The sequence below is a fragment of the Crassostrea angulata genome, chromosome 8 (assembly GCF_025612915.1).
Source record: "Crassostrea angulata isolate pt1a10 chromosome 8, ASM2561291v2, whole genome shotgun sequence".
In the NCBI taxonomy this organism is placed as follows: domain Eukaryota; kingdom Metazoa; phylum Mollusca; class Bivalvia; order Ostreida; family Ostreidae; genus Magallana; species Magallana angulata.
The window spans coordinates 59,758,288-59,785,071 of record NC_069118.1 but is presented as its reverse complement, the minus strand read 5'-3'; the positions used below and the strand labels follow the sequence as shown (position 1 = coordinate 59,785,071).

Here is a 26,784-nt window from a genome sequence, read left to right as displayed (position 1 = left end):
CAGGGGACCAAGCTCATATTTCATGTTATCAAATATGTTTGAACTGTTTTACAGGATAAACAAAGCTGTCCTGGCATGTGACCTAAACTAGATTCCTGGGAAACCTCTAGATAGGGGTTCCTGTCCCAATACACAAATCCCCCCATCCGCTCTGTTTACTCTCTGACAATGTAACAATGGGGATTTTTCGCCGACAAAGAAGCCCTGCCTGGGTTATTGGATATTGTTTTCTTACAATGTACATAAGTAGTCGACATGTTGACAGAGATTAATTTAAACATTCAACAAAGAGCTGTCCTCAAATCTTCAATAAGCGGAGAGAAAATAGGATTAGCGTAGACCATTCGCTCGGAAATCTTGAAAAGATCGAAAGGCAGACAGAACCACTTCTAACACTACATAAGCAATAATGCTCCACGCATTTGGTTTTTAAATGAATTTCTCGTATAAATTTTAAATACGGTACAGTTCACATGTATCAAAATATTTAACTGTCAATCTTATTAAAATAGTCCACTTAAAAACATGGAATCTCTCTCTCTCTCTCTCTCTCTCTCTCTCTCTCTCTCTCTCTCTCTCTCTCTCTAAAATATCTATACTTCAAAGACTTAAGCAGGTGCCTGTGATTTTTTTCTACCGTTACATTTTAAATCAACGCACTTAATTCTCACAGACCCCTGACAATCAGCTCAGGGAATCAATTAAATTCCACACAGCTTCTGTCAAATTCACATTAAAAAAAAACACTTAAGGACTAATATTATGCAACCGTGTAAGTTTAACCAAGATTAAGACGCTTCAGGAATACTGATACATTTGTTTGTTTTTAAGGAAGGGGGGGGGGGGGGTAGGTTTTTTATGGGGGATTTAGGGGGAAGGATGGGGGAAGGGGCTTTTATGGGGAACAACATTCAATGGTTTTAATGTTTTCTCCGCTGGGGTAAAAGTTTGTCCTTCAACAATATTTGCTCAACTTTCCACCAGCTTTTGATTTCTACATAAGCGGCACATATTTTGATAAACTGTAGTGATGGAGATAGTTGAAGGTCTCTATGTTGTTGCTGAAGGGTCACTCTCAGCTTCTACAAATCAGCTACAAAGCCACACTTCACTGTTGCATCTGACTTATTACAGGGAGTTTTTATGCTTTGAGTCATACCATTCATCTACAAAAGAACCCAATATCAGACACGGCAAACTTATCATCCTTTCCTTGGATTATTGCAGAACATTGCAGACGACTGCATCAGAGTTATTATACATGGATCTCTACAGTACCATTATTGATCTTCTTATGGATAATCATAAAAAAAAACTCGACTTCGTTATTGAGGGCTGGTGAAGGCCCAAGAAGAAGATGAGACTACGGATATGAGTGTCCGTTACTTACATCATTCAATCCTCAGGCGGACCCACTGACAGATAGTCAATGCTGCGGCTCACTCGCGGTTATCTCACTCGCAGTTATAGGAGGGAACTGTAAAAAACTACTGCCCCGCTGAAGATTAAAGACTTATCAAGTTATTCTACTTCTGCTAAACTTTTTGGCAAAATAACAGGCATCAAACATCAAATTTTTTTTTTAATAAGGCATATTATCTGAAATATATATATCAACAGAGACATATACTGTCTCAGTTTGGGTTTGAACTTGGGTCCTTTGGCGTACAAATCCAGAGCTCTAACGACTGAGCTAAAAGATTAACCCACAAACAACAGGGCTATTAGGGATATCTGTTATCCGATTCAGCCACATATAGTAATATGAATAAAAGGTGACACTTAATAATTTGATTATAATTTTTTAGAATCATAGCCAGGTAGCTAGATGTATCATTTTTGTACCATCTATATTGAAAATTTCAAGTGTTTCAAGTCAATAGACTTATGAGTCCTGCTTAGTATTTTGTAGCTCTACAATGACCTCAGACTACCAATTATTTTACTTGAAGCCTGCATTAATTAAGACTTAAAATGTTTAAAGTGTGTTTAACTGAAATATAAGGTCTTCAGGGCATTTAATACTGCAGATTTATATGCACATTTAAAAGACTGCACTGACTGCAAACATCACGAATATGCTGAACAAAAGAAGGTCAGATTTCATCTGGATTGACGATTTAACAAATAAAAAAACCCTCGGAACATGCCTTCGTTCAGCAGGTGACAGCGTCAAAGCTTCACCATTTAGAAAATGGCTCCATTCCACCTAAAAACTGCCCGAAGAAACGGCAACAAAAAACCTCCAGCATAACACCGTCTCTGTTTGTTTACTTTTGTAAATGAACATTTAATCTTTCAATCTCTGTGGCGTACATAAGATACATGGACTTAAGTCTACAAAGAATTTAATTCAATGTCAGCGGACTGTCAGACCAGATTTCATTAGAATTAAGAAATGTTCTGTAATTAAAACACTGGCTTTTATCTGCCTGTCAGAGTTTGGAGCGGTCCTGACATTAGCTCTGCCCTCTATCTCCATTGGAGGGGAACACTTTGACAGGGCTTTACAGATACTGTCATATATATATGGTAGCTGTACTGAGTACACCTTTTTACAAATATACTTGTAGGTCAGTCAAAATTCACCACCAAAACTTAGTAGGAAAATACTGATTTGCAGCACCTAAAATTTTACAATTCACCCCTCCCTCTCCTAGAAGCTACTACTGGTCCACACCACCCAAATATTAAACTTCACCCCTCTCCCAACCCCACCCCCGCCCCATCTAGAAACTACTGCTCCAAGCCACCCAAAAGTAAGAATTCACCCCCCCCCCCCACCTCCCCAGTAGAAACTACTGATTTGCACCACCCAAAATTAAGAATTCACCTCCACCCAAATAACAGATTCTCTGACCCCAAAAGAACAAAAACACCGGTCAATGAGTCAATGACAAAGGTGGGATTACCAGGGTAACATACGCGGTTAACAATTTTTCAAACCTTACAAGCTGACTTCTAAATTAAGTTACTATCTGCATCCCTACAACAAGCGTAACGCTGAGGTCTGATACGATTAAGATATTTTAAAACTTGCTCTGTAATCGGGAGCTGCCCTGTTCTATTCAGATTAGTTCAGACACAGACTCATTTAGCGTAATCTCTGTACACTCAATCCAAGACGCCACCTTCTGGAGCATTCTGGGAGTGACCAAATTTTGAAAATTAACATTTTATATAATGAATCTGATAAAAAACCAATCAGAAATTGCATCTATCATTTTAAATAATTACTGAGACCAAACAATCCTGAAAATGATTTTTTTTTCATTAAAACATGATTAATATTAATATGCTCTCTACATTTATAATGATATTGATTTGCTATAATTAAATACATCTTGTCTTTCATATCTATCTTTATAAGTATCAATTTGCAGAGTTTCAAGGCAATATCAATTCTGATATCTATTATATAAAATATACATGTAAATTAATATATTTCATCACACCAATACATGTATTGTGATCATCAAACTAGGCGAATTTTGAAACTGAAGACAAAACTGGCACCAAACAAAGGATAGCAGTAACTGTAAAGCCTGACCAGGATTTTGTCGTTTGATCGCGAGGCGACTTACGTCACTGTCAAGGAAATATGTGTACGTCATCATGTTGATCCTCTGATGTCGACTTTCACACGTACCTTGTATGTACACGAATTATACAGACACTTGCATTTCACACTTTATACTAACTATTTACAAAAATAGGCCAGGATGAATCAGAAATACATCAATCAAGACGCAAATGAAACAGAAATCGACAAGATAAACACAGTCTTTACTGATGGAATTCAACAAACAAGGTGGAGTTAAACAATCCACAAGGGAAAATTGGGGTGGGGGGGGGGGGAGGGGGGGGGGGGTAAGTGATTGGAGGGTAGGGGATGAAGAGGAATCAGAGAACAGATAAAAAAAAAAGTTGTACATGTATAACACTGTGTTAATAATACTAGTATCTTAGACAACAATATTGTCCTATTGGTCTCAACATGCTTATTCTAAAAATTCATTTTTATTAAAATTGTGACTTTACATATTGTGACCTTGGAATCAGTGTATGGATAAACAAATCTAATTGACCAGACTTGAATAAACTGCGTTAGTTGTTCTAGTATTTGATGACAGTTCCAAAGTACATGTAATGGTTTCACCATGCTCAATCTTTTCAAAGATTTATTATTGTTATGAAATTGCGACTTTGCAGATAGTGGTATTGCGGCTGTACTTGACAGATTCAGGAGCTGAAATCTTGCTTCCTGGACTGACTTCGTAAGAACAAGTACCGGTAGTTATGTCACGTGTTGTAGGTCAGCGTTTGATGACGACCAGGAATCAGCCATAATTTACGTGGACATTCGATCACCACACGGCAAAAACAACAAGGATGTATACTCGGTGTTTGTCTATACACAGTGATGTTCTTAAACATTTGATTCACCATATGACACAAGATACTGTGTATTAAATTCATAGGCCTAGAGTTGACGCATGAATTTCCAATATGCGTCGTCCATTATTAAAATATGGTATTAATAATATATATTTAGAAAAAATATTTTACACAGACATTAACGTGCTAATGAGAGCCACGTTTGAAACCATGTGAAGCTAAACTGGTTCTTGTGACTAAATTAAAAGATTGTAATGAACATAGAAATTAATTTGGTGTAACTTTTTTCAACGGGCCATTACAGAGGCTGCCAGGGACAATTAATTCTTCACTTTCGTCCTCTGCTGTCAAGATAATTAAAAGTCCCTCGGTACAGTGGAGTGCATACATTATTGCAACAGACAGCCAATTAAGGAAACTTTTTTTTTTTCACTTTGGGGTAAAATTATTTTATCTGGCCGTACAGTAGCAGATCGAGGGTTTGTTGATACGAGTCTGTGTCTGTAATTCTAATGAAGAAGATGTGCCCTGATAAGACTACAGGCTTTAATTGAACATATGTGCCCAACATCACAAAGTATTGTCAGTTTGAAACAAGATAAAAATCTGTTTGAGGAGGACTACAGTGGTTCCATACCATGTTAAACCAACATAACATCACACGCAGGAGCATTCCCAATACACCAATACACAAACAGAAAAAATGTAGCTTTTTTTTAGGGGGGGGGGGGGGGGGGGGGGGTTAAAGTGCGTTTGCCTTTTTTTTGCAAATCTCATAGAATATATAAACTGCACATGTGAAACTTTATCTATAGCTCTAAACCTAAATTCTGAAAGAGAAACATTTCAATATACGCAAGTGGGATGACTAACTAAAAACAAGGAATTCTTCCCAATCCTCTGTATACAGGTACATATAATGTGTCACCATAATGCCACTGGAGACCCAGGGCCATATCTTCATGTAACCATATACACAATCAAATCTAGCTTACCTGCCTTCCCCTGAGAGATGGATGCTGGCGTTCTGAAGAATGTCATCTTTCTCTTTCCTGAGATTTTCGACCTGGTCCGTCAAAGTTTGAATGACGGATCTCTGCTGTTGGATTTCACAGTCTCTCTCCTCAAGGAGAGCTATCAGTGCACCCTGGGGCAGGTGCCCGTACCCCTCAGTGACGTCACACATTTCCCCACCTACCGACAGGGAACAAGGCTGGGAAATTTGGTCCTGGCTACCAAAATATTGACAGCCATGTTAAAATCCTCATGTACATTTCTCACTAAAGTCAAATCTAAACGTGCTCCAGTAAAACAGGATAAAATCGATGACACAATTCCTGGCTGGTTGTACACTCTCCCTAAGCACCGCACTTATCGCCAAATATTTTCCACATCTGCTTTTTGTGATAAAATCCCTGAATTTCGTTTTTTAAGCTATAAATGTTATACCTTCACGTTTAGCGAGTTTATCTTTCGATGTCCGGAAGTTGATACCTGGTGACGTCACGTAGTTTCAGAAATGGGGGTGGATCATAGATTTTCTTATTTTAATGAAATAAAGTCAAAAATGGAAACGTATTTAGACCTATACACGTGTGTTCCACTTGTTTTTCTTACATACCCGTTATAATAATTTTAATTTAGGGGGCAAAATAGGTCTGGTTGTTTGCACGTGTGTGTGTGTGTTGGGGGGGGGGGGGGGGGGGGGAGGGGTGACTTAAGGTCAAGATCTAGTTAATGAAAGGTGCCTACGGGTTTGTAAGATTTGAGATATAAATTCTTTCAATGATGCCTCATAACAATAGCTTTGTTTGATAAGGTGTAAACTGTAATTTTCAATGAAATATGAAGGAAATAAGGAACAAACAGCGTTTTGTCCATTTTTGACTGATAAATGTATCTAGAATGCCTAGTCTCTCCAAAAACGGAATTAAATAAGATCTTAAAAAAAGCTTGACCTCCTCTTTAAAATGATGTTAAATTGAATATAGGTATTGGGATTACTTTTCACGTGATTTAATATAGAATGTCAAGAAATTGTTTACTTTTCTACGTAACTCCTTTAAAGACGTATAGTACGGGGAAAAGATTCTTCAAATCAATAATGATCGACTTCATAATGGTTCCAGCACCAATAATGCACTATGGAATCATTTACTATATATAGATCTTGACCTTTTAAAATCGATTCTATGTAAGAATCACTGATTTATAAAAGGGTCTGGCCACGCATATAGTAACCGATTTTCTTTATATTTCATACATGGACACTCCTAGGTGTAAAATGCAAAAAGACACTAATAGTTGGGTGCTGGGGGTAACCGTTGCCATAGAAACTGAGGCTAAAGATGGAAAATAGCAAAACGTACCTACTTTAAAGCCATATTAGAAGGTTTTTCCCACTAATCAAAGACAAATCTTTGTCCAATTGTCAATTCTGATTTCATAGAAGAAAAAACTGATGGAGAAACCAATACTTTTAGAATGTTCCCATGGAAACCGAATTTTTTGAAATTGGTCTCTTGTGTTTTTTTATAAACTAAAATGGTAAATTATTTATTTTTCAGATTCTTATCAATGCCCATGCAATATACATTTTATTTATGAAAATTGACACCCATTGCTATGGCAACAAGGCCAAGAAAAAACTGAAAAGTTTTTTATCAAATTAAATGAAGAAATCATATTTTGAAATTTCTCTTTAGTTACCATGGAAACACTTTAAAAATATGCGTTTCTCTATAAATTTTTTTCTTTTTCTTGAAAAATGACAATTTTGTTTAATGATACACTGTATATCCTACCATAGAGGCCCTAAGTTGTGCACATTACAATATGTTCTCAAATAAGCATTAAAATGTCATTTTTACACTATGTTAGAATGACAATAGGACAATATAGCAACAAATAAATGATGTTAACCTTTTTTATTTAACAAAGTCTTTCAAATTGTAAAGTATGAGGAAAATCCGTGACTATGCGTGGCCACCGAATTTTGATTCTTAAATAGAATTGACCTTAATAGCTTTAAATGGAGGAGGGGGGTAACAGGGGTTTAATATGTAAAACTCATTTATAGGGCATAGTAGCGGTGGTGATGAAGTGGGAATGGGATTAAATTGTTTGGGGGGGGGGGCAATTGTTTTTTGGGGGGGGGCTGTTTTTGTTGTGTTTTTGTTTTTGGTATTTTGGGGGTTGTGTTTGTTTGGGTTTGTTTTTGTTGTTTTGGGGTTTTTTGGTGGGGGGGGGGGGGGGGGGGCAGGACGAGCACTGGACAGATATCGTATTTCTTTCACATTTTAGGAAACTAAATAAATATACATTAAAAGGTAAGAAACATCTGTATAAATATAAACACCGATTGGCTTATGCACGGATTTACAAATACATGTATATGTAGGATGGGGTCGGGGAGTCGGGATTTGGACCCTCCCGCCACCCCCGGAAAATTCACATGTAATTTGCTGATTACTAATTTTACTGAAAGCGGAATGGTCATGTGGGCCAATCATCAGAATATGCCTACACATTTTTTTCTTTAAATTACCTTTAAATATTATACATTCAAAGGCGAGAATATGCTTTCTTAAATTTCTACAACTAGACCACTTTCATTCTACAAACACCATCTATTATTTAGATGATGACTGATGAGTTACTAGTATTAAGAAACCAATGATATTTATTGATTTTCAATTATATATTCTATTGTTCAAACGTTTGACCCCCCCCCAAAAAAAAAAACCAAAAAAAAAACACCACAAACAAACAAACAAACAAAAAACAAAACAACACCCCCCCCCCCAACCCCCCAAAAAACAAACTAAAAAAACTGACATATAATTTGTTATATATATATATACTTATGTATAAACACAGTCAAACATATTAATAATGGACGACCCACCCATAATGTTACGATCATTTAATTGCTTTGAACACGTTGTATTGTATATACAAATTATTCAGGTACAAATTCACTCAACTTACGAGATTGTAACCCTAAAATCAAACATACTGAACTAAAGCTTACAAAAATTATTGTCAGAAAAAATGATTGTTTATTATATATATAAATTACACTAACATTGTATCTACGGTATGGCTATCCGTCTGTCTATATTATATATATTTGTCTGTTTGTCCGTCCGTCCATCTGTTTGCCTGTCTGTTCATATATACCCTTCCAATACATCTGACCCAAAAGCATGGTTCAAGGTCACTGCAAAACACTTTATATAAAGTATGATCCAGATAGGGCCAGGTTAGAAGAATGGGTAGTCCTGACAAGAATTTTTAACGAGGGCCAATATGACCTAAATCTGTTTGACCTAGAAACTTAGGTCAAGGTCACTGCTCACCCTTTGACTAATGACATTCATTCTGTTTTAAAGAACGAGCAAGATTTGGCCCAGGGGAGAGAGTATAATTATGATCTAACTAATGACTTAATTTACACACAATTCTGCTACAATGTGTGACCCTAACCTTCGACCTACAGACGTGGTTCAAGGTCACTGACTATCCTTTATCCAAGGACACTCTGGGTGAAGTATAAGCCAGGTAGGCTATAGGGAGACACACAGACTCGTATCTGCATGTGGGACGCTCACAGAGACGGACCCCGATAAACATGATAAATATGCAAAATTATGTTGACTAACAAATGAAATCTTAATTTAAATAGCATAGTACTACCAAAAATAAATCATTGAAAAACAAAATTTTATACCGAATTTTCTCTGTTTAGCTTAAAGTCCAATTTTATTCGAGCCTATCATTAAATTGCATAATATAGTAAAGATATCAAATGTTATGATTTATGTCAATAATTATTCATTTCATTGATACTTTTTGTGTTCAGAACAAATTTTATTAATGACATTGAACTTTATATAATAATTCGCATTTGAGAACCCAAACCCTGAGTAAAAAATGTCCTAAAGTATAACTCCGCCTTCTCTACATCATTGGTCAGCACAATTACATTTTAACGGCCAAACAATAAATCCTATCCCATGTCTAAAAATAAGGTTGGAATTCGGACACTTGGAAGGGTATATATAATGAAAGCAATCTACAATAGGTATATATGAGGAAAATCAGGTTGGTCCGTGCGGTTTGGAGTTGGACCACAATTGGGTCTAGATCTGGGTCCAATTCACACAAAAAAAGAAAAATTATTCTTAGCTTCAAGGAAACCGAAGCTGTCGTTTATGAATGACACTGAAGCAAGCCAATATTTATTTTAATCCATAACGCTATCATATGAGAGAGGGACGCCGTTTGAGGTTGAGTGTCTAGTTTTACATAAAAGAAAACGTCTGATAAAAATTAAAATTATGAAGGCTGTATTGGAATGGAATTGACGACAATCTAGTGTGAAGATAATATGGATGCGTGGGTTATTTCGTGATCATTAGAAAGTAGCTACATCACTGTACATTGAAACGACGGACTTGAATGCACGCGTACAGACTACATGATGTCAGCCTTCTAAACCACAGACGCTCGTTACTGTATTAGTAGTCCACCCTATAGTGTAATAAGTATACTACTATACAGCAGCACGTGCTTGTGTTGTAAACCTCCAAATAAATTTATAGAGGATAATTAGTTAAATATTAAGTTCCTCTTTCTGCGTGTGTATTAACTTACAATCTGACCGAAAACAACGATGTATTTTTACATTTTAGTAGTACTTTATATAAATGACTTTAAAGAGATTCGAAGAGTCGTGTAAATATATACATATAACATGTGATTGTTATGGGGGGGGGGGGGTGTTTCATGCGAATTTTTAAGGCAGCGATCATCTAGATCTGAAGCAAGCTTTGTATATTTCATGGTTGATACATGTACCTTCATACAAGTATAAACCACTGTAGAAAGAGATATTATATATGTATTTAACATTGTACATGTATATGAATTTATTAAATGCTTACCAGTTCTCTTATTGAGTACAAAAAATTGTTTGGAAAGAGGATGAAAAAAATAATTGAGAATTTTGAGACATACATGTATATATTTAATAAAAATGTGTAATCTACATTTCCATTGCATTTTATTTCATATTCATGTATAATTCAAATTAGTTAACTATAGCAAGATACTTGGTCTAAAGACTCAGGTTAGCGATGTGGTCCATGGGCCTTTTCGAATTGACAAGAAATATACAGTATACTAAATAAATAAACTCAGAAATTCAGACAGAGACCTTTTTAAATAAAATCGAAGAATTGAGTTTATTGAAAAAACTTAAAATGTATTGAATTGAATATATTCAAAATATATTTGTAAAGGAGATGTGTATCTCTGTAAAATTAAGAGAACATTTTATGGAAATATTCTAAACGATTGAGAATATGTACAACATTTTATTTGTCTTACTCCTGCGAACAGGGTACAATGTATTTACTCCAGTCGTTTTACAGTAATTAATGTATTTTGCCTCAAATTAAAATCAACATTAAATATTTCATACACAGTATTATAATATCTGCAGCTTTATTGCGGGAAGGTTGACGCACCAATGGTGCAATGAGGTTTTTCCCCTGATGTCTCTTGACTGCAGTTCATGGTGATATGCAAGTTATCGCATATATGTGACATTTCTTTAGAAAATTATATAATTTTTTATTTATTTCAGGGATGAACTGTAAATTTTTAATCTGACCTCATCCTGATATTCCAGTTTGTAAATGAACATACTTGAATTTATAATACTTTTCAAGAACAATATCTTAAAAGTTTGGCTGGGAAAAAAATTCCAATTCACAAGATTTTTAATACCTTTCACCGAGTTTTTATCATTTTCATAATATTATCAATATCTCCATCAGGTGGCCATGACTAGGTTTCACAAAAGTACTTACAACCAATCGTAAAGTTTTCTAGTCTACTGGCATGATCCTCAATGAACAAAATGTTAACAAAACTGTCATTAAGTATTTTTTGTTATGTTGTAAATTTTGAATTAACCGGGTGGCAGTAAATACAAAATTTACAAAATGACAACTAGCAGTAAATTCAAATTTTACAACATGACATTTTCATGAAATATGAATTTAGTTAAATCAATAGGTAGCTTAGACAGTTAACGTAATATCAAAATTTTGGCATAAGCTGCAAATGCTTCAGTAAAATGCAGCCCTGGCCCTTTTAATTAATTTTTCTTTAACTGGCATGATGAATAGACATGATCAGTGATATACCTGGCTCAGCAGTTCTATAGAAGATGTCAACTCTCTAGAGGCTTTGGAAAGGCAGAGGGATTCGCTACTTTTACTTTCGGTTCAGGTGAGCCAAAAATGGTCACCATTTCGGCTAAATTCTATTTTTCTGTTTTTATTATTTACAATGCTTTAGGAACGCATTTCTAATGATCAAATGAAACTTGAGAGTAAATCGTAGAGTTCTTTGTGATGGAAACGAGACTTGTGCCCAGTTTTTGTTTACATAGGTTCAAAATACCAGTAAAAAATATTTTTCAAGCTGATTTGTCTATCTCCTTATTCATTTTAAGCATAGATAAACAGTACCTAACGTTTAACACATTCATTTTAGGCCTAACACTGGAATTTTCACTTCAACATTCAAAATGTAAACAAAAGCTTTATTTACATAGCAAAGAATAATAAGCTCTGTAACTCGCTTATATCTCAACGAATGACACTCAAATTTTGGTTGTCTATTAAAAAGGCCTTACTGAGGCTGAAGATTTTTAAGTATAGCCTATCAAAAAGGATGTTACAATTAAATTGCTTTAACATGAATTGTCAGCATGTCAAAAGATGCACTCCAACCTCTACTCTGCATGTTGAACCTGAACTTTCATAAGTAAGTTCTACAACTTATATTAATATCTCTCGTTGGCACGGATGTTAGCGCGAGGGGTCATTGGTGTGGGAAGAAGCCGGAGTACCCGGAGAGAACCCACGTGTCCAAGTTGGCGACCGCCATACCCTACACATACCACCACTGCCGATCACGATGATCGAACTCGGGTCGCGGCGGTGACTAGCGAGTACATTGTCCACTACGCTACTTGGACTTCTACTGTTAGCTCTTGTATCAACAATGAACCTATATACTTTTAAAATAATGAGTTTCTCCGGTACACTCCATTGCATCAATATGGCCAAGTTTCAACATTATTTTAATTTATGATCAAATACTGTAGATTCTTAAGTAAACGGGAGGAAATAATTTCCGCATAAAATCGCGAGAAGCAACCCCCGCGAATTTTAAAATCTCGCTTTTATTTTCAGAAAGTTTTGAACTCTAGGAAATTATAACAAAAAATTGGTGATCGCGGTTTTATATTCTCGCGATTTGATACAAAACTGCGGAAATCGCGAATTACGTACTCGCGTAGAATATTATAATATCAAACAATGAAAACAATACTTTTTTTTTTTTTGCTTTTCATTATAACAATCTATACATTTATCTTAACAATTTACAACATAAACATCGATTTGTAAATTAAAATAGAAGCTTGGAAATAAAACATGAGACTCATTTCCCAAAATAAACAAACAGCAGGTTTGTAAATAAACAAACAGCAGGTTTGTAAATAAACAAAAAAAATAGTATATACATGTAAAATAAACAAAATGTATATTCACGTACATAAAATCAACTAACAGTACGTAAAAAACTAATAAAACAAAAAATGAAATTTGTTCAGCAAGTAGCACGGAATTTTATGCATTTTTTGCGCAGATACATCAACAAAAAATATTTCAATAAAAAATAACAGAAATAAAAACAAATTAATGAACGTTGTTTTGATGCTTTAATATTTTTGGAACTTCCCTGGACAGCTATAAAAATGTAGGAAATGGGAAAAAAAATCATTAATTTTACAGACGTTGATTAAATCTAACTGCATTGATGGCATTAATGTTAATGTTGTTAGTAACAGTCATCCTCCTTATAAAAAGTTCCACGGAATTTTAATATTTTTTAATTAGAGATTCACAGAAAAAATTAATCAAATTTAAAAACTTTAACATTAAAAAAAAAGGAAAGAGAGAAATCAAGGGAAAAAACCACGAACAATATACACTGTTTTATACATAATGGTGATGGCACAAGTAACACCCCCTGATTAGCCCAGGAATCTGACCAATGGCAGGACAGAGACTTCTCCTTCTCTGACCCACAGGTTCCCGGGAGGGGACGTCTTTGGATTTGATCAGATTAACAATTACTGTAATTATGAACTAGCTATATGTTTTTGGCAGTGAACAAAATAATTTTTGAAAATAAGATTATCATTTAAAATAAAATAGGGGGTGGGTGTCAATGACCATTGGAAGCTGATTGGAGAAATAAACACAAAATATAAATTCAGTACTAATTGCATCAATATTCTGCACCAAATGACATTGCTAAGTATTCTTCAACAATATACACACTGTAGAAGTTTTTTTAAGTTCTTTTATACAGAGCACTTTTAGTCTCTAGTCTGTGACTTAAGAAACCTTGTTACACATGTACATGTATTTTTTAAAAAACCCTGGAAAATGCCACAAAATTCAGGAGGGAGACATACAACCATTCAGATTCAAACTTTATTTGAGTGGGGGGTGGGGGCGGTTTGGTGACAATGCTGGCCACCATAGCATACACCAGGTAATAATAATTACCTGTATGTATACAAGTATACAAATGTCATTTCTACAGATAATAAAGGTGGAGGGGATATAGCCATGACAATACACATTGCATTGTAATCTATTTAACACTGAAATAAACAACATGATATATCCGTAATTATTTTTGTATAATTTCAAAAAAATTTGAAACACTACTCCCCCACCTAAAAAAAATTGAAAAAAAATGTAAGGATAATATAAAAACAAAAAGTACATCGATGAACATCTTTTCACCTACCGTAAAAACAAAATGTAAAAGCAATATGAGCTGAATTTTTTCACGTTGAATTTTTTTTTTTACTAAAATGTTCTTTTCTACTAAAATAATAAAAAAAAAATCATGGTTTTTAAATTTCTGTTAGCCATAATTTTGTGGAAAAGGCCGTTAAGAAGCCTTATATGGAGCAAAATTGAATAATTGTCGTCCTGTACAAAATTTGATTTGCTATATATTCCTTAGAAGAGAAATATTTCCTTTGACAAAAATTAATGATTTTTTCAAATTTTATCTATCATAAAGTTTAATTTATATGCAGACTTATCATACTAGCAGGTTTTTGCTGCAAAATAAAATTCTAAAAAATACAGCTCATATTGCCTTAAACAATTAAAACAAAAACCGGACACACAGAACAGTACTACATATACAGGCGCTGTATACATGGTATATACACATAATATGCATAATTACAGTATATTTACATGCGAGACCTCCCTCTATCCTGTGTCCAGAACATAGTGCTAGGATATTGTAAATCTAAATGTGATAAAATTTAGACATGCACTTGTTAACAAAATTTAATAGCTTGATTCAGTTTCAATATCTTGTAAGGGGAATAACTCCATTTCTATTTTGAAATTTACATGTAGTTTTTCCCATCATTAAATTAAAACAATATTTCTTACAGAAGTTTAAAGGTACAGTTATGTGTTGAGAAAATATTATTCACAGTTTTTGTATTTTCATTAGAGTAAGAATCAGATAAAAGTCTGAAAATTCTGTTTAATTACGGAGATGCTGAACTTCTGCTTTCACAATAAAACAAAAATCATGTCTACATCAAGAAAATTTTCAGCATGCAAAAATAAAGACTATTGTTTTGGCCAGAAATCCACTCCACGGAATTTAATGCATTAAATGGTTAGATTGTCTATTGTCACACAGCATGTTGAGGCATATAAAGCTTTGCTTTTGCTCAGCTTGGGAACATGTTAGGATGAGTTGAGAGACTAAGCTAGTTTACAACCTTGGAATTTTGAAAGTTTACATATTTTGGCATGTCTGCTATGGCACATTTCTTATTACCTACCCACAAGATATCATCATAAGCAAATATCTATTGCTGATGTAAAAAAAATATGATTTTTTTTCTCAGGCCAAAATTTTCAAATTATAATGCGACAGGCAGGTATTTTATTTTTTGATTTTTGTGTTGGGGCTTGATAACCAATCCATTTCCTATTATTATTATTTTTTTATTTGCCTTTTAAACGTTTCTAAATTTTCTGAACATGCAGAGCTGAGTAAGTTTCTATAACAGGAAGACGTGATTTATGGTGCTAATACATTGAACTAAAACAAACATAATCTAACTGCCTCAAAGGATCACAACATTTCTTAAGCAACATGAGGGGATACAATAGAGGAACAATCTTAAGTTTATGTCTTTTGCAGTTTTTGAACGACTCAAGACAGAGCGCTAACCTGTCTGGACTTCTTCGTGATCATTGGGCCGGGGATGATTACACTTCACAATTTGTATTCAATGTCTCAATATTGCACTTAATGGTGTATGAGATATAACTCTCACAACGGAATGTTTCTAATACTGCAAGCAACTAAAAAAATGTTAAAGCACCTCCATATTTATGGGTTTTTGTTACATGTAAAACACACAATGAAACGTGTACATTTAAGTTGCTTAAAACGTAACATAAAATTACAAAAACATTAATTTCTAAACAAGTACAGCTTTTATAATAAAATGCACTATCTAACGGTAAAAAATACTGACACATATTGGATGGCATACACAGTGAAGGTTTAATTTCAATTATGCACCCTTCAGTTTCATTTGGGACTTTTATCAATTAATGTACAGTGTATATAGTTGTCTAATCAACTCCATGCTAGCTACATGTACATAGCAAACTTTCCCTCATTATATGGCCGATTTCCCCCAGCACTTGACTGATTTCCCCCGGCTACGTGGCTGATTTCCCCCGGCTACGTGGCTGATTTCCCCCAGCTACGTGGCTGATTTCCCCTGGGAACAAGCCTTTTGTATCTTCTGCACCAACTGTTTACAAAGCGGAGGAAACGGTGTGCCATCCCTCAGGTGTAAAATGGCCTTCTGTATGAAATTATACGTGTGGTTCAAAGTCCGGGGGTACTGCATGTTAAACACCCAGTATGCCGAAAACAGCGTACCCAGCGCGATCGTAAACTCCTCAAACTCTTGCACCACTTCTTCCTCGATGATCAGCACAAACTCGTCACTCTTGAATATCGAGCCCTTGGAGATGAGGATGGGGACAATTTTCCCCCGGGGGTCCACCTCTTCCTCCGGCCCGACTTCCCTCACCATCTCCACCAGGTTCTCCTTCAGTAGCAGGGGAATCAGGCACAGAGCGGTCACCATGTCCCAGTACTGCTTCAGGGCGAGATTCTGTTGTCTGACCGACTCGGCCTGTTTGAGTAGACCCCCAGAGCCCGGAGTCTGTCGCCCCAGGCTGATTACAGTGGACGCGTACTTCACGCAGTACTCTTGTATCAGGTGATCGATGTCCAGCCCCGTGATTCTCTGGAACTCTGCCAACATTTGTCTCCCTTTAAACAGCTGTGGGAAATGTTCTCGGAGAATTAAAATGGTTGGCATTTCCTCCGTCACAAACGCACGCCTGCCTTCGAACGTGTCGTCCAAGTACCTTTGCATCTCTTCTTCCGTCTCTTCCTTTGTGGAGGCCGAGTCACCTTTTTCGGAGACTTTTGGCTTTTTCTCCTGCGGGGCTAGTAGCTCTGACTTTGCGACTTCCTTCGCAACTTGAGTGGAGGATCCTGGGACAACCTCCGCAGTCATCATGGCCGCTTTACGCTTTGGTTTTTGTGACATGTTTCACTCTGTAAATCCCTGCTGTAATAAATAAAAAAAATTACTTTTTATTTCTTTATTCTTAGCTTCAGTTGTTATTTATAAACAATATTTTGTCACTAGAACATTATACAAAATCTGCCATTTAAATAAGCATTTGTCGGAAAGTCAAAACAGTAAGCATGACAGAAAACCATGAAACAACCCTCAGTGCAGTGATGATATCTATCTACAGCAATGACCAACCTGATATAACAGTGCTTCTAATTGGCCAACCAACCTGTGAGGGACGTATAGATCTAATATAATTGGCCAATTCAAATACTATTCCACACAAGTACAAATGTACATAATGATTCTTTTACAGTCTGTTCCAGGTTACTGTTTTCGTCACTTTTTGATGAATTTAAACAAGAATACACATACCTGTCAAAGAAGTATATATTGAAATTGATACAGGGAAAAAATCCAATATTTCTTCGTAGACATTTCATCTATTTTTACATGGAGAAACTAACTTAAACAAAAACAAATTTCTTACAGATATTAATAATATATGCACTCTTCACAGCCACCAACTCGAATAGGTTACAACAGCGAAATATCTAGGTGTTTCAATAACATCAGATATTAAGTGGAACCAGCACACATCGAACATCTGCAAGAAAGCTATTAAACAATTAACACCTTAAGCTTTCTAAAACCTAACCTCAACATCAGAAAGGCAAATATAAAAGAGAAAGCCTAGAAGACACTTGTATGACCTACGCTAGAATACTTGGGACCCATTTTTGAAGGATCATAAACACAAGATCGAGATGTTACAACGTCAGGCCGCCAGATATGTGACCAACCGATGTCACAACACCTCATCAGTAACCAACATGATTCATTCCCTAGACTGGCAAACTCTGGAGGTGAGGAGAAAGCGAGCCAGGCTGACTCTCATGTATACGATCAAAAACGGACTAGTGAAAATTGAAACATCAGACAAACTAGTGACACCATCAAGACTTAATTAGCCGAAACATGGAAGTACATTCCTTCCAAATACCATCGGGTAACACAGAAGTAAGGAAGGAATCTTTCTACCCTCGTACCATCAGGGACTGGAATGCTCTGCCCACTGACAACGCTACATCCCCGAGCCTCGAAATAAGTAACTGATTAAATTAATCAAGTTTTATTTTCTAAAATTTGGTATGCGCACCAAAGTGGCAGTGTCATCAGTGGTTGATGGTGGCCGCAATCTGGTAGAAGTAGAATTGCCTTAAGCCTGTGTTTTGTTTACATCCTTTAACCTAAATTACCCCCCCCCCCCCCAACCCCAAGTTATCGATTTCAGTACGTGATAATTGCAAATGGGCAAACGAAAGAGGCAAGATGGAGGGTTTAAAAATGACTTTAAAGCAACACATCTGTCAAGACATCAAATGGACCTCGCCGTTTACCTGTTAAAGTGTTATGATTGAAAATGACAGCCGGTATTTAAATATCTTGCTGTTTCTGCGGTGTACCCCAGCGTCGAACTGCCGACTGTCACTGAATCTAGTCATAAAAGTCGAAAATAAAACCACACACCTTTCAGTCACAGCTTTCCAGGTCGTGAAATCTCATCTGACGCAGTTGTCATTTCATTCAACTTCGGCCATCTTCCCTAAATTTTCATCTTTCTGCTCCGACACACGTGGGTGAATTCTTCGGTTTCAAACATTGAAAATATTACAGCCCGGATAAAAACGGAAATATCTAATAATGGGTCCATCAAAGATAATATGTTTTACGGTATGACCGGTGGGGCGAGCGCAGAAGGAACCACACATCTGTCATCATTGTTAAATGCAACCCTTGGACTTGCCCTAACCAACAAACTTTGGCTTTGTCTCGAAAACTTTTACCACTGCAAGGAACCCGAAGTTATCAAATTTTATTTCAATGGTCCCTTCCTAGGCTTAAACACTAAACAAACTATACCACTGAGCATTGATAAAATGTTAAACAGACTTATTAAATACTATTATGTTTTATCATTCCTTTTAATAATGATCATTAAAATCAGTAAACAATAAATTGTGTCTGTGATATTTTTCATTTTGTTCCTTGTTGTTATTTTCCTCTGTGACATCAATCTTTTTAATTTTTGTACGCTATATAAGCGTTGTAGACGTGTGCCCTCGCCCTTTTTTAGTATGTGATATCCAATATAATTGAAAGGTTTGACCACATATGCAACTATAACAGATGTAGATATTTTAAAACTTTAATTTTTTTCTTTTATTTATTCATTCAGTTTTTTACGTAAGCATATGTGCTGTTTACTTTAATGTTTTTAAAAGGATTTTTTCATTGTTAAATGAAAATGATGTATACGATAAGAGGTAAGAATTTTTTTTAGAAACGCTTCCTGTTCCACCATGTTGCTATGCACTGCAAAGGATTATTGGGATATCGGGAAAAGAGTACCAATTCATTTCCCATAGGGCTCAATGTTAACCTAAACCCACCTGGCTAGTTTGCTATTATACTTACAGACATATCCTTGGTCACATTTGAAAGTTCATACCAAGCACTAACACAAAATCAATAGAAATACATAGGGTCCCATGGCGTTTATAGGTCAAAATTGAGCTTGTTTACAACTTACAGCGATCCGCAGCAAATAAATCCAAGTCCCAAAATTGACACCCACCCCCTATTTCAACCCCTCTTATTTCTTCACTTTTTGCAGTACTTCTTCAATCCATCATTCATTTTAAACAGTGATAAATTTACTTTGAAATAATCATTATTTCAGCAATTAATTCAGCCAATCACCTTAGCCATACCTTTTTCTGCGCGGCTCAATCTTGTATTAACACTTCTCTGATGTCAACATCCGGTGCATTGGTACTCTCATTCCTATACTCATAATTTTACTCACCTCAGAATTAGGCAAATTTGTGTTTTTCATGAACCTTATACATACCTCTAATTGTGTATGAAACTTGAGTCCTGGATTTTGATTTATATTTATACTGTGCTCATCTGAGTATCAGGCTCTCTCCCTCGGCAAATGCTGTAATGAGAGTGGGCTCACAGTGAGACTCAAGATGAATTGACTGCTTTTTAATGACTTTAACAAATAAAATACATGGAAAAACGGAATGAATGTGTTTGTTTAAATGTATTTAAGGGTATCATGAACAAATTTGATAATTTTTTTAAATAAGGGTGGATTCTACCCAGAATTTGAGAAAACCTCTTAAATTAGATGAAAACCTGGTGAATTATGCAAATTAAACAGGCTAAATATTGACTTATAAGTAAAAAACATTCATATCATGAAAATTTAATCATTATTGACTCTGATAAGCCAAATAATCCTAATCTGGCCTTTCCTTTTGATTTAGCAGGTGTGAACAATATCACCACCCCCCAGTCTAATGTAGCTTAGAGAACTAGCAGGTGCCCCCTGTCATTTTGTATTACAGTAATTTTGAAAAAGGAGAGGTACATATTTTTGACATTATATTACAGCTCAGTCATTGTAGTAATAAACAGAACTGATAAATTGTAAAATTTTTGGAATTTACACCTAGAAAAAGAGAATTTTTTGACAATGTTAAAAAATCTAGAAGGGTAATTGTTCTGGTTTGATACCACAAATATGTCTCACAGTAAAGAGACAGAGACTAGTATACTAATAATTTTACCTGCATCATGAAGAAAAATATCTGTCATGATGGATCTGATGGATACGGACTCTCTATCAGCGTTATAAAGGGACAAAATGACTCCGCTGCCCTGGTGCCACCATCTCCGAAGACAGAGGAGGCAAAAAAATGAAAATCCTCCTAAGTGCACGAATGAGAGAAAATCAGTGTTACAAGTTATTCATTGCACAAACCAATGTTTATACATCAATTTTTATCATACATGTCTTACAAATATACATATATATCAATATTACACACATAAATACAAAATTAAATGATTATTCAGGGGTGGGGTACATAAAAAGCACAATTACATGAAATTACATGTAATTACATGTATTACCACATGTGATTTATGCAGTCAGAATAACATTCAAGGAAAAAAAATTAAAATCAGATGCAGCTAGTCTAAATAAAAGAAATTGCATTATGTTGAAATTTTGCAACACTGACCAGTAAGCCAAAGGGAAGTAACTCTAAAAACTGCTGTCTTGTTCTCTACACAGTTGACATTTTCAAGCATTTGAACCATTAAAACTTCACAAAAAGTCCCCACTCATAAATATTATCATGCAAATAAAGTATATTCCATATTCAGTTGACATGAGATGAGTCCCAGGTGTCACCCCAAGACTAGAAAGTGGTCCCCATTCTGTTTCATGTGTAATGATCATGTAAATTAAACATTCCCTTTCCCAACCCTGGGGGAGGGGGGGGGGGGGGGCACTCATTCTACATTCCAGACTAGACATATTCCCAAACTCTAAACTGTATTCCTTCTAGCCCAAAAACTCCAAATCATTGAACTGGGGATAAAAAAAATGAAACATGGCAACCTACCAGATGCTGACACTGTTGACAGTGGATGTAGTCTCAGGGTGTGTGACGCAAACCTTCTTTTACATCAACCTCATTGCACGAGACCACTTCAGGCTTGAAAGAAGACTGCGGAACTCCTCTGCAAGGATGGCTGAAAAGTATGGGAGGCAGTATTTGATCCGAATCACTCTTTCGATCAAGCTGCGCAATCCATGTACAATAAATGGTCTGCTGAAAAATAACTCAGACGAATTAAATTGGCATTGGCTAGCATCATTTAATCTATTTAAAAAGACTTTAGACACTTCTGAGAAGTCAATGGTAATATGGAGCACACAAAAATAACAGAATATCAGAAAAAAGTCTGAGTTAAACCTAAGTTTGGTCCAGATTCTATATTGAACAGCTGGTCAGTCAAGATTTATCTCAAAAATCTTGTACAATTAAATTAAATATACAAGCAAAGAACTGAAATAGTGGAGTGCAACACAGGTGATCAACAATTATTTTATCCAATTTACCATAAAACCCCACATTTTTTTGCTTTTATTCTTGCCTGGTCACCCTTATATTACCCTTTACACTCATTCAGTACCCCCCCCCCCCCTTATTTTGAAAATGACAGCCACTCCCACCCTCAAATTTACACTTACAGTATTAATTTTACTTCTAGTGTTTTAAAATGTTATATCTGCTCTTTTCATTATGAAATAATTAACCTTTTTCAATTTTTAAGCAACAAAACATTTAAAAAATAGGGTCTCTATAGGGAAAAGAGTACCAATTCATTTCCCATAGGGCTCAATGTTAACCTAAACCCACCTGGCTAGTTTGCTATTATACTTACAGACATATCCTTGGTCACATTTGAAAGTTCATACCAAGCACTAACACAAAATCAATAGAAATACATAGGGTCCCATGGCGTTTATAGGTCAAAATTGAGCTTGTTTACAACTTACAGCGATCCGCAGCAAATAAATCCAAGTCCCAAAATTGACACCCACCCCCTATTTCAACCCCTCTTATTTCTTCACTTTTTGCAGTACTTCTTCAATCCATCATTCATTTTAAACAGTGATAAATTTACTTTGAAATAATCATTATTTCAGCAATTAATTCAGCCAATCACCTTAGCCATACCTTTTTCTGCGCGGCTCAATCTTGTATTAACACTTCTCTGATGTCAACATCCGGTGCATTGGTACTCTCATTCCTATACTCATAATTTTACTCACCTCAGAATTAGGCAAATTTGTGTTTTTCATGAACCTTATACATACCTCTAATTGTGTATGAAACTTGAGTCCTGGATTTTGATTTATATTTATACTGTGCTCATCTGAGTATCAGGCTCTCTCCCTCGGCAAATGCTGTAATGAGAGTGGGCTCACAGTGAGACTCAAGATGAATTGACTGCTTTTTAATGACTTTAACAAATAAAATACATGGAAAAACGGAATGAATGTGTTTGTTTAAATGTATTTAAGGGTATCATGAACAAATTTGATAATTTTTTTAAATAAGGGTGGATTCTACCCAGAATTTGAGAAAACCTCTTAAATTAGATGAAAACCTGGTGAATTATGCAAATTAAACAGGCTAAATATTGACTTATAAGTAAAAAACATTCATATCATGAAAATTTAATCATTATTGACTCTGATAAGCCAAATAATCCTAATCTGGCCTTTCCTTTTGATTTAGCAGGTGTGAACAATATCACCACCCCCCAGTCTAATGTAGCTTAGAGAACTAGCAGGTGCCCCCTGTCATTTTGTATTACAGTAATTTTGAAAAAGGAGAGGTACATATTTTTGACATTATATTACAGCTCAGTCATTGTAGTAATAAACAGAACTGATAAATTGTAAAATTTTTGGAATTTACACCTAGAAAAAGAGAATTTTTTGACAATGTTAAAAAATCTAGAAGGGTAATTGTTCTGGTTTGATACCACAAATATGTCTCACAGTAAAGAGACAGAGACTAGTATACTAATAATTTTACCTGCATCATGAAGAAAAATATCTGTCATGATGGATCTGATGGATACGGACTCTCTATCAGCGTTATAAAGGGACAAAATGACTCCGCTGCCCTGGTGCCACCATCTCCGAAGACAGAGGAGGCAAAAAAATGAAAATCCTCCTAAGTGCACGAATGAGAGAAAATCAGTGTTACAAGTTATTCATTGCACAAACCAATGTTTATACATCAATTTTTATCATACATGTCTTACAAATATACATATATATCAATATTACACACATAAATACAAAATTAAATGATTATTCAGGGGTGGGGTACATAAAAAGCACAATTACATGAAATTACATGTAATTACATGTATTACCACATGTGATTTATGCAGTCAGAATAACATTCAAGGAAAAAAAATTAAAATCAGATGCAGCTAGTCTAAATAAAAGAAATTGCATTATGTTGAAATTTTGCAACACTGACCAGTAAGCCAAAGGGAAGTAACTCTAAAAACTGCTGTCTTGTTCTCTACACAGTTGACATTTTCAAGCATTTGAACCATTAAAACTTCACAAAAAGTCCCCACTCATAAATATTATCATGCAAATAAAGTATATTCCATATTCAGTTGACATGAGATGAGTCCCAGGTGTCACCCCAAGACTAGAAAGTGGTCCCCATTCTGTTTCATGTGTAATGATCATGTAAATTAAACATTCCCTTTCCCAACCCTGGGGGAGGGGGGGGGGGGGGGGCACTCATTCTACATTCCAGACTAGACATATTCCCAAACTCTAAACTGTATTCCTTCTAGCCCAAAAACTCCAAATCATTGAACTGGGGATAAAAAAAATGAAACATGGCAACCTACCAGATGCTGACACTGTTGACAGTGGATGTAGTCTCAGGGTGTGTGACGCAAACCTTCTTTTACATCAACCTCATTGCACGAGACCACTTCAGGCTTGAAAGAAGACTGCGGAACTCCTCTGCAAGGATGGCTGAAAAGTATGGGAGGCAGTATTTGATCCGAATCACTCTTTCGATCAAGCTGCGCAATCCATGTACAATAAATGGTCTGCTGAAAAATAACTCAGACGAATTAAATTGGCATTGGCTAGCATCATTTAATCTATTTAAAAAGACTTTAGACACTTCTGAGAAGTCAATGGTAATATGGAGCACACAAAAATAACAGAATATCAGAAAAAAGTCTGAGTTAAACCTAAGTTTGGTCCAGATTCTATATTGAACAGCTGGTCAGTCAAGATTTATCTCAAAAATCTTGTACAATTAAATTAAATATACAAGCAAAGAACTGAAATAGTGGAGTGCAACACAGGTGATCAACAATTATTTTATCCAATTTACCATAAAACCCCACATTTTTTTGCTTTTATTCTTGCCTGGTCACCCTTATATTACCCTTTACACTCATTCAGTACCCCCCCCCCCCCTTATTTTGAAAATGACAGCCACTCCCACCCTCAAATTTACACTTACAGTATTAATTTTACTTCTAGTGTTTTAAAATGTTATATCTGCTCTTTTCATTATGAAATAATTAACCTTTTTCAATTTTTAAGCAACAAAACATTTAAAAAATAGGGTCTCTATAGGGAAAAGAGTACCAATTCATTTCCCATAGGGCTCAATGTTAACCTAAACCCACCTGGCTAGTTTGCTATTATACTTACAGACATATCCTTGGTCACATTTGAAAGTTCATACCAAGCACTAACACAAAATCAATAGAAATACATAGGGTCCCATGGCGTTTATAGGTCAAAATTGAGCTTGTTTACAACTTACAGCGATCCGCAGCAAATAAATCCAAGTCCCAAAATTGACACCCACCCCCTATTTCAACCCCTCTTATTTCTTCACTTTTTGCAGTACTTCTTCAATCCATCATTCATTTTAAACAGTGATAAATTTACTTTGAAATAATCATTATTTCAGCAATTAATTCAGCCAATCACCTTAGCCATACCTTTTTCTGCGCGGCTCAATCTTGTATTAACACTTCTCTGATGTCAACATCCGGTGCATTGGTACTCTCATTCCTATAGGTAGAACTTTTTCACGTGGCCTGTGCAGATTTCAACTCGAATTTCCTCCGTTCGTACACGTTGTCTATGGAGCTCGCTACGCTAGCGGCGCTTCGCGCCGCCTCGCTGCGCTCGCTGTTATATCAATTTACATGTAAATATGCACATGCTTTTTTAATTACTTAGCAAGGGAAACGTATTTTGAACGAACGCCTTGACTCCGTGTGGGTGCTTGATGTACATGTACATTGTATGCCTTTCTAGGTATATACATGTAAATACATGTACATGTATAACGTTAGCAGTTATTGTCTAAAGCAACACACGGTTTCTCTGTGCTGAGTAACTGAGTTCTATAAGATTTCATTTGCAGAATTCTGTGAAGAAATAAAATGTTCATTCATTGACAAAAAATCAAAAAATCAAAAAACAAAACAAAAAACCAACAATGTATCCTTTCTTTGGTTGTTCATGCAAACGTGAATGCATACACCGAACACTGGAGAAAAAATAATAATAAAAGTGATGTATAATTATAGTATTTTACGACTGTGCTATTTTTTATACAATTATTGGTATTATAGCTATAAATGTCTCGTATAAACCAGCAAAGAAAGTGTTACTGTTTTCATCTTCATCTTCATTTGAACTATCCTAAATGATTATATAAACTGAGTAAAAGCGCGTGAATGATCTTATCCGTTGAACGACCAAATACGCATTGCAAACCTGCATTAACAGTATAAAGACACCAATTTCCAGTGTAAACATTGATTAATTAGATAGTAATTTTTCATACTCTGTCCAAAGATATGTTCTTAAATTATTTGATATTAATAAATACCTTTTGATTCAGACGATGTCCTTTCAATAGTATGAAAAAATCCCAAGACTTTTCCTTTTGAAACGCCCCCCTCTAGCTTGCCAGGTTTTAATTCATGGCTAAAATTAAATAGAAAGTCTACGGGGATTTTATATTGCATCAGCCCGGATGCTAACGTTGAAGAAGTGTGTGAGGAATTCCGAGTGATTTCCGAATGGAGAAAAGATGTCAACTTTCCCAATTATAAATCTCCGT

The 26,784-nt window shown here is 35.5% G+C and overlaps 2 protein-coding genes and 1 long non-coding RNA gene across 7 annotated transcripts in view; all 3 read right to left on the bottom strand.

Moving 5' to 3' along the window:
• LOC128157924 (IQ motif and SEC7 domain-containing protein 1-like) overlaps positions 1-5,887 on the bottom strand; it is a 55,026-nt gene extending 49,139 nt beyond the window's left edge. Inside the window, exon 1 of the mRNA XM_052820585.1 lies at positions 5,394-5,887. Coding sequence (XP_052676545.1) covers positions 5,394-5,584 — 191 coding nt within the window. The 5' untranslated portion in view covers positions 5,585-5,887. The remainder of the gene's footprint in view (positions 1-5,393) is intronic.
• Positions 5,888-13,186: 7,299 nt separating this feature from the next.
• Positions 13,187-18,880, bottom strand: LOC128160122 (uncharacterized). 3 transcript variants are annotated; one of them, XM_052823392.1, is made up of 2 exons: positions 18,740-18,880; positions 13,187-17,200 (listed from the first exon to the last, which is right to left on the bottom strand). In XM_052823392.1, the coding sequence occupies exon 2, from the start codon at positions 17,177-17,179 to the stop codon at positions 16,316-16,318; it is 864 nt and encodes a 287-aa protein (XP_052679352.1). In that variant the 5' UTR covers positions 17,180-17,200; positions 18,740-18,880; the 3' UTR covers positions 13,187-16,315. The 3 variants fall into 3 exon arrangements, with proteins under 3 accessions (XP_052679352.1, XP_052679354.1, XP_052679355.1); XM_052823394.1 differs by having other exon boundaries at positions 13,187-17,197; positions 18,740-18,875; XM_052823395.1 differs by lacking the exon at positions 18,740-18,880 and adding an exon at positions 18,610-18,711.
• An 824-nt stretch (positions 18,881-19,704) lies between these two features.
• LOC128157970 (uncharacterized) lies at positions 19,705-25,746 on the bottom strand. 3 transcript variants are annotated; one of them, XR_008239897.1, is made up of 7 exons: positions 25,649-25,746; positions 24,527-24,736; positions 23,683-23,823; positions 22,956-23,045; positions 21,694-21,903; positions 20,851-20,991; positions 19,706-20,213 (listed from the first exon to the last, which is right to left on the bottom strand). It is a non-coding gene; the product is annotated as an uncharacterized LOC128157970 (long non-coding RNA). The 3 variants fall into 3 exon arrangements; XR_008239895.1 differs by having other exon boundaries at positions 19,705-20,213; positions 24,527-25,727; XR_008239896.1 differs by having other exon boundaries at positions 19,705-20,213; positions 21,694-21,900; positions 24,527-25,727.
• Between the last annotated feature and the right edge of the window lie 1,038 nt (positions 25,747-26,784).

Coding starts and splice junctions, on each gene's coding strand:
- LOC128160122 (XM_052823392.1), bottom strand. CDS start 17,179: ATGTCACAAAAACCAAAGCGTAAAGCGGCCATGATGACTGCGGAGGTT.